The 13,929-nt window shown below is 40.4% G+C and overlaps 1 protein-coding gene across 9 annotated transcripts in view; it reads left to right on the forward strand.

Annotated features, from left to right (window-relative positions):
• The window catches only part of magi1b (membrane associated guanylate kinase, WW and PDZ domain containing 1b), a 438,093-nt gene that overhangs the window by 398,557 nt on the left and 25,607 nt on the right, over positions 1–13,929 (forward strand). For all 9 annotated transcript variants that reach the window (XM_063067952.1, XM_063067955.1, XM_063067953.1 and 6 more), the window contains 2 exons: positions 10,340–10,483; positions 13,398–13,536. In XM_063067952.1, the coding sequence (XP_062924022.1) occupies positions 10,340–10,483; positions 13,398–13,536 (283 nt within the window). The remainder of the gene's footprint in view (positions 1–10,339; positions 10,484–13,397; positions 13,537–13,929) is intronic.

The following is a 13,929-nucleotide window of genomic DNA, read 5'->3' on the forward strand; positions in this document are numbered from 1 at the left end:
CCCTGGGGAAAAAACCTCTGACTATCCACACGATCAGTGCCTCTCATTATCTTGTACACCTCTATCAGGTCACCTCTCATCCTCTGTCGCACCAAGGAGAAAAGGCCAAGTTCACTCCACCTATTCTCATAAGGCATACACCCCAATCCAGGCAACATCCTTGTAAATCTCCTCTGCACCCTTTCTATGGTTTCCACATCCTTCCTGTAGTGAGGCGACCAGAATTGAGCACAGTACTCCAAGTGGGGTCTGACCAGGGTCCTATATAGCTGCAACATTACCTCTCGGCTCCTAAACTCAATCCTATGATTGATGAAGGTCAATGCACCATATGCCTTCTTAACCACAGAGTCAACCTGTGCAGCAGCTTTGAGTGCCCTATGGACTCGGACCCCAAGATCCCTCTAATCCTCCACACTGCCAAGAGTCTTACCATTAGTACTATATTCTGCCATCGTATTTGACCTATCAAAATGAACCATCTCACACTTAGCTGGGTTGAATTCCATTTGCCCCTACTCAGCCCAGTTTTCCATCCTATCAATGTCCCGCTGTAACCTCTGACAGCCCTCCAAGTTATCCACAACACCCCCAACCTTTGTGTCATCAGCAAGTTTACTAACTCATCCCTTCACTTCCTCATCCAGGTCATTTATAAAAATCACGAAGAGTAGGAGTCCCAGAACAGATCCCTGAGGCACACCACTGGTCACCGACCTCCATGAAGAATATGACCCGTCTACAACACTCTTTGCCTTCTGTGGGCAAGCCAGTTCTAGATCCACAAAGCAATGTCCCCTTGGATCCCATGCCTCCTTACTTTCTCAATAAGCTCTGCATGGGGTACCTTATCAAATGCCTTGCTGAAATCCATATGCATTACATCTACTGCTCTACCTTCATCAATGTTTTCAGTCACATCCTCAAATATTTCAATCAGGCTCATAAGGCATGACCTGCCCTTGACAAAGCCCTGCTGACTGTTCCTAATCATATTATGCCTCTCCAAATGTTCATAAATCCTGCCCCTCAGGATCTTCTCTATCAACTTACCAACCACTGAAGTAAGATTCACTGGTCTATAATTTCCTGGGCTATTTCTATTTCCTTTCTTGAATAAGGGAGCAACATCTGCAACCCTCTCATCCTCCGGAACCTCTCCTGTCCCCATTGACGATGCAAAGATCATCGTCAGATCCTCAGCAACCTCCTCCCTCACCTCCCACAGTAGCCTGGGGTACATCCCGTCTGGTCCTGGTGACTTATCCAACTTGATGCTTTCCAAAAGCTCCAGCACATCCTCTTCCTTAATATCTACATGCTCAAGCTTTTCAGTCCACTGTAAATCATCCCTACAATTGCCAAGATCCTTTTAATCCTTTGAAGCAGAATAGTGTCTTAATTTAGCAATACAGATGAAGCCCAGCAAACAACATGATTCTTGCCCGAATCTAAACCTTCTCAGTCACACTTTGAAGTTTATTATTTCACCTGTGGAAAGTCACCATCTTGAGGAAGGGACCTGAATGTGGATAACATTACTACTAAAATAAAGTAACATTATTTACCATACTTAATTGCCAAGATCAGTGATTTTCAAACATTCTTGGGTTAACATCTTTGGCTACCAGAAAATAGGAACTGCAAATTCTTTCTTTATTAATCTTTTTATTGATTTTAAAAAGAGCATATATACAAACAAGAGGAGAATTATCTCATATATATATATATCAATAACAATACAAAGTGAAATAGACATGATCAAAATCATACATAGTATTAAGCTAATATGTAGTATATAATGAAAAAGAAGACAGCTAATTCTCCTCTTATCAATTCACTACACTATATGAAAAAAGAGGGGAAAAAAAGGGACTGGACAGTCCATTCTGAGCATACGATCCCAAAAAACGGAAAGACTTTCTGATCAAATCTAAAACTTCAGGGAAAAAAAAATTGGAAGAGTAACTGCAAATTCAAAGCAGTGACAATTGCAAAGAATATTCAAATCTATTTAAAGCTACAAATAAATTTATTTAATTACAGTAAAAACAATTTTTGTCAACAATTTTAGAGTGTACATTTGTAGTCTAACTATTCACTACCACACAAACATGAGGCAGACTGCAGATGCTGGAAATTCAAAGTGCAGTACACACAAAATACTAGAGGAACTCAGCAGGTCAGGCACCATCCATAAACTGTTGATGTTTCTGGCCGAACCCTTTCTTCAGGACTGGAAAAGAAGGGGGAAGGCGCCAGAATAAAAAGGTGGGGGAGGTGAAGGAGGATAGCTAGAAGGTGCTAAGTGAAGCCAGGTGGAAAGGGCTCGAGAGGACAGAATCTGTTTGGAAAAGAGCGTGGACCATAGGAGAAAGAGGAGGAGGAGAAGAGGATGCAGGGATAGGTGAGAAGGGGTCAGAGTTGGGCATAGAAGAAGAGGGGAGGGGAAAGGAAAAGTTATTGTTCCTGAAGATTGGAGTGTACATTCATCATCCAACTATTCCCTACTTCATTGCGTTTTCACCTTTCAATGAGATGGATAGGCTTGGTGTAATGATTCAGCTTCTCAGCATCAGGCTGAATGTAATTCAGTCTCAGATTCCCATGTTCAATAATTTGCATTCTGTTTAATTGCTCTGAAAGAAGTTGGGTAAATGCACTGAAACCGTCCACCACTAAATACAATGTTGGAGTGTGGAAAGACAATAAAGAATATCTTGACCTTCTTCCACAGTGCAGGATAGCATTCAGAGATTTTTCTGCAACCAAAATCCTTGACTTATTTTTTTTTACCCTGGCATCAGCTCAAAATCATTTTGTAGCAAGATCAGTTCTTCATCCATCCTTCCTGTTAATCCGTCATTACAAGTGTTCAGAGATGTATTTCTTACCCAAACTGGAATTTGAAATGAGAGAAGATCCTGAAATCTCAGATATCTTTACTCAGCTCAGCTAGGTGGTACATTAGTCTTGAAGATCTTCATTTTCTATTCTTTTTTTCCTCTTCAGAGATGCTCAGAAATTGGAAAAGGTGGCAATGGCCAAAATTGCACTTAAATGGGGTTAACTTTGAGAGAAATGTGGAGATGACTGATTAGATTTTAATAAGAGTCATATCATCTCCTTGCAGTTGAATATTGATTTCATTAAATTTTGTAAATAATTCTGTCAAATAAGCAGTTATGCCTAATATTTTTGAGTTGATTACGGAATGAAGAATTCAAGTCTTTATAAAGAATTGTATCACAGTTTCAAAAAACACATAAATGCATCACAGGCAGTTTCCTTCTGAGGGCTATCTGACTTCTGTGTGCAACAGCAAGCATTCAAAATTTTGATCATTTTCAATATAAAGCTCTTGAAGTAGTTGAGGATTGAGAGCATGAAACTTGATTTTATTTACTGCCGTGATAACAGTAGTTAATGATCTACTTCCTCCTTTTTCATTATGATAATGATGCAGCTCTATAAAACTCTGGTTAGGCCACACTTGGAGTACTGTGTCCAGTTCTGGTCACCTCACTATAGGAAGAATGTGGAAGCATTGGAAAGGGTACAGAGGAGATTTACCAGGATGCTGCCTGGTTTAGAGAGTATGGATTATGATCAGAGATTAAGGGAGCTAGGGCTTTACTCTTTGGAGAGAACAAGGATGAGAAGAGACATGATAGAGGTATACAAGATATTAAGAGGAATAGTTAGAGTGGATAGCCAACGCCTCTTTCCCAGGTCACCATTGCTCAATACAAGAGGACATGGCTTTAAGGTAAGGTGAGGAGGTTCAAGGGGGATATTAGAGGAAGGTTTTTTACTCAGAGAGTGGTTGGTGCGTGGAATGCACTGCCTGAGTCAGTGGTGGAGGAAGATACACTAGTGAAGTTTAAGAGACTACTAGACAGGTATATGAAGGAATTTAAGGTGGATGGTTATATGGGAGCAACACACATCAAAGTTGCTGGTGAACGCAGCAGGCCAAGCAGCATCTGTAGGAAGAGGTGCAGTCGACGTTTCAGGCTGAGACCCTTCGTCAGGACTAACTGAAGGAAGAGTGAGTAAGGGATTTGAAAGTTGGAGGGGGAGGGAGAGATCCAAAATGATAGGAGAAGACAGGAGGGGGAGGGATAGAGCCAAGAGCTGGACAGGTGATAGGCAAAAGGGGATACGAGAGGATCATGGGACAGGATGTCCAGGAAGAAAGACAAGGGGGGGGGAGACCCAGAGGATGAGCAAGAGGTATATTCAGAGGTACAGAGGGAGAAAAAGGAGAGTGAGAGAAAGAATGTGTGCATAAAAATAAGTAACAGATGGGGTACGAGGGGGAGGTGGGGCCTTAGCAGAAGTTAGAGAAGTCGATGTTCATGCCATCAGGTTGGAGGCTACCCAGACGGAATATAAGGTGTTGTTCCTCCAACCTGAGTGTGGCTTCATCTTTACAGTAGAGGAGGCCGTGGATAGACATGTCAGAATGGGAATGGGATGTGGAATTAAAATGTGTGGCCACTGGGAGATCCTGCTTTCTCTGGTGGACAGAGCGTAGATGTTCAGCAAAGCAGTCTCTCAGTCTGCGTCGGGTCTCGCCAATATATAAAAGGCCACATCGGGAGCACCGGACGCAGTATATCACCCCAGTCGACTCACAGGTGAAGTGTTGCCTCACCTGGAAGGACTGTTTGGGGCCCTGAATGGTGGTAAGGGAGGAAGTGTAAGGGCATGTGTAGCACTTGTTCCGCTTACACGGATAAGTGCCAGGAGGGAGATCAGTGGGGAGGGATGGGGGGGACGAATGGACAAGGGAGTTGTGTAGGGAGCGATCCCTGCGGAATGCAGAGAGAGGTGGGGAGGGAAAGATGTGCTTAGTGGTGGGATCCCGTTGGAGGTGGCGGAAGTTACGGAGAATAATATGTTGGACCAGGAGGCTGGTGGGGTGGTAGGTGAGGACCAGGGGAACCCTATTCGTAGTGGGGTGGCGGGAGGATGGAGTGAGAGCAGATGTATGTGAAATGGGGGAGATGCGTTTAAGAGCAGAGTTGATAGTGGAGGAAGGGAAGCCCCTTTCTCTAAAAAAGGAAGATATCTCCCTCGTCCTAGAATGAAAAGCCTCATCCTGAGAGCAGATGCGGCGGAGACGGAGGAATTGCGAGAAGGGGATGGCGTTTTTTTCAAGAGACAGGGTGAGAAGAGGAATAGTCCAGATAGCTGTGAGAGTCAGTAGGCTTATAGTAGACATCAGTGGATAAGCTGTCTCCAGAGACAGAGACAGAAAGATCTAGAAAGGGGAGGGAGGTGTCGGAAATGGACCAGGTAAACTTGAGGGCAGGGTGAAAGTTGGAGGCAAAGTTAATAAAGTCAACGAGTTCTGCATGCGTGCAGGAAGCAGCGCCAATGCAGTCTTCGATATAGCAAAGGAAAAGTGGGGGACAGATACCAGAATAGGCACGGAACATAGATTGTTCCACAAACCCAACAAAAAGGCAGGCATAGTTAGGACCCATACAGGTGCCCATAGCTACACCTTTAGTTTGGAGGAAGTGGGAGGAGCCAAAGAAGAAATTATTAAGAGTAAGGACTAATTCCGCTAGGCGGAGCAGAGTGGTGGTAGAGGGGAACTGATTAGGTCTGGAATCCGAAAAGAAGCGTAGAGCTTTGAGACCTTCCTGATGGGGGATGGAAGTATATAAGGACTGGACAGCCATGGTGAAAATAAAGCGGTGGCGGCCAGGGAACTTAAAATCATCGAAAAGTTTAAGAGCGTGAGAAGTGTCACAAACATAGGTCGGAAGGGATTGAACAAGGGGTGATAAAACGGTGTCGAGGTATGCAGAAATGAGTTCGGTGGGTCAGGAGCAAGCTGAGACAATAGGTCGGCCAGGACAGGCAGGTTTGTGGATCTTGGGTAGGAGGTAGAAACGGGAAGTGCGGGGTGTGGGAACTATAAGGTTGGTAGCAGTGGATGGGAGATCCCCTGAGCGGATAAAGTCGGTGATGGTGTGGGAGACAATGGCCTGGTGCTCCTTAGTGGGGTCACGATCGAGGGGTAAATAAGAGGAGGTATCCGCGAGTTGTCGCTGTGCCTCGGCAAGGTAGAGGTCAGTACGCCAGGCTACAACAGCACCCCTCTTATCGGCGGGTTACCTACCACCCCACCAGCCTCCGGGTCCAACATATTATTCTCCGTAACTTCCGCCACCTCCAACGGGATCCCACCACTAAGCACATCTTTCTCTCCCCCACTCTCTCTGCATTCTGCAGGGATCGCTCCCTACACAACTCCCTTGTCCATTCGTCCCCCCCATCCCTCCCCACTGATCTCCCTCCTGGCACTTATCCGTGTAAGCGGAACAAGTGCTACACATGCCCTTACACTTCCCCCCTTACCACCATTCAGGGCCCCAAACAGTCCTTCCAGGTGAGGCAACACCTCACCTGTGAGTCGACTGGGGTGATATACTGCGACCGGTGCTCCCGATGTGGCCTTTTATATATTGGCGAGACCCGACGCAGACTGGGAGACCGCTTTGCTGAACATCTACGCTCTGTCCGCCAGAGAAAGCAGGATCTCCCAGTGGCCACACATTTTAATTCCACATCCCATTCCCATTCTGACATGTCTATCCACGGCCTCCTCTGCTGTAAAGATGAAGCCACACTCAGGTTGGAGGAAGAACACCTTATATTCCGCCTGGGTAGCCTCCAACCTGATGGCATGAACATCGACTTCTCTAACTTCCGCTAAGGCCCCACCTCCCCCTCGTACCCTATCTGTTACTTATTTTTATGCACACATTCTTTCTCTCACTCTCCTTTTTCTCCCTCTGTCCCTCTGAATATACCTCTTGCCCATCCTCTGGGTCCCCCCCCCCCTTGTTTTTCTTCCTGGACCTCCTGTCCCATGATCCTCTCGTATCCCCTTTTGCCAATCACCTGTCCAGCTCTTGGCTCTATCCATCCCCCTCCTGTCTTCTCTTATCATTTTGGATCTCCCCCTCCCCCTCCAACTTTCAAATCCCTTACTCACTCTTCCTTCAGTTAGTCCTGACGAAGGGTCTCGGCCTGAAACGTCGACTGCACCTCTTCCTACAGATGCTGCTTGGCCTGCTGCGTTCACCAGCAACTTTGATGTGTGTTGCTTGAATTTCCAGCATCTGCAGAATTCCTGTTGGTTATATGGGAGGCAGGGTTTAAGGGTCGGCACAACATTGTGGGCCGAAGGGCCTGTACTGTGCTGTACTATTTTATGTTCTAAATTACCCAAGGTTACCCATAGCCCTCTATTTTTCTAAGCTCCATGTATCTATCCAGGAGTCTCTTAAAAGACATAATGGGGCAGTGATATCTTGGTTGGGCCTGGGCTAGTGAAATGCAGTCAAGAATATTCGAAAGGGCAGATTCTGAACTTTACCCCATTGAACACCATACCCTAATTCACAGGAATGGTGTCACTATATGATTGGAGTATGAGAATCCTACTAGCTAATACTGTACTACAGTAGTGAATGGCAATAATGCACAGGCCAGACCTGGAAATAACACAATTTAATACTGATTTCTCATTATCTGCCAAACACAGAAGAGTTGCATTGTTTTTCAACAACTATAATACAGTTTGAGCAAAGTCTAAGAGAATTTTGGGTAAGCAAATGATGAGGTGATTATGTAATCATTGTAATCAATTTTGAGGCACTGACGATCAAATGCTTATAATAATTAATTCATTTCTTAAATTATTCCTGTAATCAGCTGCCCTCTTGCTATAGAGCAACCCCCACAGCCCCTTTTATCTTTATTGTCCCCTAAGAAACTCCCACCGCACCCCCGCCCCCGACCCGAGGAGGGGCTTGATATCACATAGTTTGGGAATCGCTGGCTTAGATGAACAATTTAGTAGCCCTTTGAAAGGAAACATTTCTAAAACAGTTAAATTCTGCAGTACACTAGCAAATAGGAAGTATTGTAGAGAACCAGATAATATGCAAAAATTCAACCACTGCAATGACTTAGCTTAATCTCAATTGTAGGAGAAAGCAACCTTTCATTTCAAATAGAAAATGTGTTTTATCTTTCATTAAAAGCCCACTTATGAAGCATGTTTTGATACATTTCCAAGAATGTAAATCTGTTGGATCATTCATAATGGGTTGGGAAGGCTCTTTTAATTTAAAAATGGAAATTTTGTTTGGATTTTGTGTCTTTGAGGTTGCCTTCAATCAATGAATATCCACGGGTGACCACAACCAAAGAGACCAATGAGGAAAAATAGAGGAATAACAGAGTTGGTGTACAGGGAGTTTCTCCCTGATCCAGTGACTGATGATATTGTGATGAAAATATAAAATTCATGAGTCCAGCTAAAAAAGGGGAAAGAAAATCTATTTATCCATCTAATTTTTTCATGGCTGGTTGCTACTTCACAAGGATTGAACCTGCTGACTTGATAATTTGAGGGCAATAAATGAGCTCTGTTGCTAAGCTAAAAATTACATTTTTCTTTGTTAGACTTGCTTAATATTGGTCTCTAATGGCAACTAAAACATGCAGTTAACCATTCTGGAGAAATAGAGAGTAGTTGAACCAAATTGTGTAATGTTTTGGATATTCGCCATGAAATCTGAATTGTATTGAGCTATATAGATACTTTTGTTTAATTTGTTTTAATTGATCACAGTATGGTATGCCATAATTAAGGGTGGGAATTTGCGAGCGAATGCCAAACTGTCAACCATTCTTTGTTTAAATGCCACCAAGTTTCAGATTTCAGCATGAATGTTGAAGTCCTAAACTTGTTGGCCCTTTGGCTGGGATATTAGCAGCAGTGCTTACAAGTACAGTGGTGAGTGTGAACTGGTTGTAGTTTCCCAATGCTTTCCCTGGGGAATCTTACGGCATCATAATCGCACAGTGGCACTGCAGATGGAGCTGCTACTAAATGTGCCAGGTAGCTGGTTCAGTCCTGACCTTAGATACTGTCTATGTGGTGTTTGCACATTCTTCCTGTGATCGTCTCTGGACACTCCAATTTTCTCCACATCCCAAAAAGGTGTGTTAGTTGGCTGTTGTAAATTATCCCCGATATATAGGTAAGTGGTAGAATCTGCTGAGAGTGGATGGAACGTGAAGAAAATATTTTTTAAATGCCTAAATATTTAGATGTGATTTTAGATTTTAATATTCATTGTTTTGCTTTTAATCTTGTTATTTTGATAATAGTTTTGGAATGTTCCTGGTTCTCAGGGCTATCCAGAGCTAAGCTGGCGGTATGGTTCTAGTGCCCGAAAAGTTGACTTGTTTCTTTTCCATAGATGCTACCTGATCTGCTGAGTTCTTTTAGCATTTTGTGTGTGTTACTTAATATCAGCTGAACTGTGGGTTAGGTTTGCTCACACATTCCCATATGACATTATGTTGCACAAGGCTGCCTTCCCTATTGAAGATCAGGGCAGAACTTCCAAGGAAATTGATACCAGCACACGTTCAGTAGGTCATCAATGAACGAGATGGTATGCTGCTTGAAGCAAGTTCTGCTACATTTATAATCTTTAGGAATAGGGTGTGAAGCATTGGACCAAGACAATTAGGCTTTCATTTTAAATCCATACTTTTTATTCTGTTTTTTAAAAAAACCTTAATGTCTCAATTTTTTTTTTGGCAGGTACATTGTCGGGAATTATAAAATTGAGATATAGTGGATAATGTGTGGTGTGACAAGTTTATAAGGGGATTTTTACTACAAATATGAACATAGCAATTTATGAAGGAAAGCCATGACTCAAAAACTGTGTATAAAAGAAAAAAAAATAATGTATCATATATTATGCAAAAGGCAAGTGTGTTGGTGTGGTATTTAAGTAGAGAAACCTGTTTTTGTAGGAGTGAAAAAGTCTTGGCAGATCTTCAAGATGCCAATGAAGTTTGTGTCTGTTGATGTAAATAGTATTTAAAATGTTTTCTGTGTGAATAGGATCTCTGCTTTTTGTCTCTGTTTGTGTTTGGAGTTGGAAGCTAGCTGGTTAAAAGGCCAATGAAGATCTGAGAGCAAGAGCTGAAGTAATTACTAGTTACAAATTTTTTTGGAGATTCTGAAAAGGCAGGAAATAGCAAACACCCAAGCAAACCAAGGAGACTGTGTTATGTTGTATTCATTTGTGAAATTCTGCCTGGGTAGCTTTGCCATATTTTTGAGTCAATGTGCTTGTCACCAGTTGGGCTTGTGTCTATGATGTTTATTTTCTTTTCAATTTGTTTTGCTATTGTGTTTTTGTGTTTCATGTTTTTAAAACTGAAGAGCACATTTCTCTTTAATTTGCTATAGTTGTTAATCTATATGACTTGTGTTTTAAAGGAGCCTGAACTTTACACTGTGGAACTAGATAAGGGACCAAAGGGTTTTGGATTCAGTCTTCGTGGTGGGCGTGAATACAACATGGATCTGTATGTACTCCGATTGGCTGAGGATGGTGCAGCCATAAGAAATGGTAAAATGAAGGTGAGTACATACATTTATTAGATACCAGAAGAGATGATTACCCTCAGGCTTTGAAATGTTTGACCTGTAGTATTTTGATCTTATGCAAAATCTAAAATTACAACTTGCAAGTTAAGAATGAATCATTTCATAATGATTATTATCTAAACCAAATAAATGTTTTTAGCTTAAAACTGCAAATTGTGGAATAGAGTCATCTAATATAGTAGAAAGATGATATAACCTGCATACGTAATTACAAATTCAAGTATTGGAGAAATTCAAAGACAAATTCAAAGACGGAATAATAATGGGAATCACGATTGTGCTGCATTATTTTAAGTAAAGCAGGTGCTCATTGCACATTGATATTTCTGTTTCAAGGAGAAGGCATTGATGCATTAGTCACATAAGATGATTAATTTTCAGTGACTCTTGGTGTTTAATCGGGCAACCTGGTTGGTGGTATATTTATCTGCCAGATTAAAATGTTGCTCATGTTTTCAGGGAGAAATATTTTGGAAAAACAACATTTGCTTTTCCTCACATTGATGCTTCAACTGACCTTTTCTACTCTATTAGAAATAATTTCTCACTATAATTTGCATTTTATAAACATTATTAGTGGATACATAATATTCTAACAGTGAAAACAAAGGCATTGAGTTATTTTTGAATCTCTCCTTTGCATGGTGTTGAAATTTATTAATAATAATATTGGTTTGAATATCAAATATATTTTAAATCCAGTTCATGGCAATTAGATTCCTAAAAGGTAATAAGTAATAAGCTGGTTCCTCACTTTTTAATTTGCCTCAATTGAAAAGGCCATTCATAAATATTAATATAAAAACATTAATTTTTTCAACATTAACAATACAGAATATCAGCACAGAAGAGCTATGCATTGTTCAATTAATCCCCTGAAATGATTGCATGTAGATTAGTGACTGTTTCAGTTAAATACTGTTATGATCAATGTTGCTCTCCTAGCCTCTGTCCTATTTAGCAGTTTTTTTTTTCAAATGTGTGCTTCTGTTCTTTTAGGTTTCCTTCATTTAACAAAGCACTCAGACTGCTTTCTGCCAGAACTGTTTCAATTTCTGTTGCCAGTGTTTACTTCTGCTTCAGAAAACTTAAAAAGAACAGATTCATTTGGTTCTTTTAGAAGTCTTCGTAGTTTTCATTTTGTGGAGATAATGATGGGTCTGAATCCAGCCACTTATTTTATACAATTTTATATTCTGTTGGAGTTTAGTTAACTGAGCACTCCACTTTCTCCTACTGCAAAGTATGCTATCTTATAGTGTGTTTATAGATATAATGTATATTTATATATCTCATAAGAATCTAATAATATCTCAACAGTACACTCAAAAATTTTTTTTGATTTGTTGTTTTTAGGTCTGTTCTAAATTTCTGCACTTGATTGCCTGCAATGTGAATGAGAGAAAATCCACTTCCTTTTTGTTTACATACATGAATAGCACATACTAAGTGACTTTGATCATATTTTGAAGAGCTTTTACCCATTTTATTGAAGCCTTGCTCACCGGGAAGTTGGAGAATGCAATGCTGATGTCATTTTCTTGTTATATTTGACACATTATGACAGTATCAGCATGATGACTCCTGCTGCAATAAGGAACATGTCCTTCTGAGATTTTTTTTCCATTGAGTATATAATGCAAGAGGAACTTTAGTCAAGTATGACTATGCAGCTTCAATAGGAAAGGTGATATGTCACCAATGATCACGCATTCAATTATTACACTCAGACAGAAATTTGATCAAAAACTGCAACAGCTGAACAATGTACATAGACGTCATGCCGAAAGTAGTCTAACCTGCAATTAAAGAGACTTTACTCAGACATTGTATATTTTATAAATTGCGCACTATTCCCTCATTAAACTTCATTGTATTAAAAAATGCTGGCACTCTAACATAAGGGACATTTGTGCCCCATGCACACTACACACACTACACAGGCTCATTTCCAGTAATCACAGCCAAGTTCAAAGTGTTTTTCCATTTTACATGTATGTTGGTTTTATGAACATTTAGAAAGATTTTTCTAATTTCCATTAATGGTACATTTATAAAATTACATGGATCCATGTACTTTCTAGAAGTTCTTTTCCCATAATATCAGAACAAAAATATTTCACTAGATCTCAACATGTTTAGTCATCACTTTGGTGAGAATACATTTGAGTTTGAAACTCAACAAAAGGCTCTTCAGATGCACAAGTCAGACTTAATCCAATTTAGTACTATTTAAGCTCATGGTGTCTTGAAATAATCAACTGTGTTTCACTGGATGTAATTTTTTGGCATCTAATAAAATTACAAGCTTCATCAAGTTGTGATTGTATTTTCCAAGAGTTCATGTGACAGTCAGGCAAATAAATGCAGATCATTTCAATTATCCCCCTGTCACTTTTCCAGCTGGTGATGTGGTTTAATAATTGCATGCAGATTTTAATATCTTTCCATGTTGTTGTATTTCAACAAAGCACAAGTTATTTTTCAACAGTTCTTAGAGCACAATGGCACCTCCATTCTAAATCTCAATGTACATCATTACTTCTGTTGATGTTATTTGTGCATTTGTTGGTGTTTTCTTTTATTTAAAACAGCTCTCATTTATAACTTAAAGCCCTTTGTGTCAACAGTGCCAGGTTCCATTTCTGTTCTGTGCAGCACAATAAACCTTTTTTTTCACCCCTGTACCTCTGAACTGTGGAGAAGGGAGAGAAAAGTCAGCTAGGGTTCTTCTCTCGATTTTGATCCAGAAGTTGCTGATGGGAAATGTGTGTAAAATATCTTAGATTTTAGTAGTAATAGATAGACCTTTGACCTTTACTCTGAAGTCCTCTTGTGTAGCTTTTCTAAAATCCTATTTATATTTATGATTTTTTTTCACTTTTAGGTTGGAGATGAAATTCTAGAGATCAATGGAGAAACAACCAAGAACATGAAGCATTCTCGTGCTATAGAGCTGATTAAAAATGGTGGTCGAAGAGTTTCCCTATTTCTCAAACGTGGAAATGGTTATGTGCCAGAATATGGTGGGTTGCCCTATGAAAATGTTACTTTCTTCACGCCATGATTGATTTTTTTTCTTTGTCTCATTTTTGTTAAAATCTAGGTTATTTTTCCTTCAAAAATGTGCAGATATTGTTTCTAAACTGCTGGTACTAATTTTGCACATTCATCATTTTGATCAGGAATGGGCTGGATTACAAGTGACCAGTCAGTAGTATTTACCTGTATTAAATTCAGTGCAGTTCAAATGCCTGCTGAAAATACAACTACAAAACTTCTTGTCATAGTTAAACAGGAATGGAAATGCAATTTAAGTTTACACCTATGGCCACATCTTGAATAGAAGTATTCTAATATTTATTAATTTAAATTATCATGTTTATTTAAAGCATTTTAAAACACTGTGTTTTATATCA

Source organism: Mobula hypostoma, chromosome 15, assembly GCF_963921235.1.
Source record: "Mobula hypostoma chromosome 15, sMobHyp1.1, whole genome shotgun sequence".
Lineage (NCBI taxonomy): Eukaryota > Metazoa > Chordata > Chondrichthyes > Myliobatiformes > Myliobatidae > Mobula > Mobula hypostoma.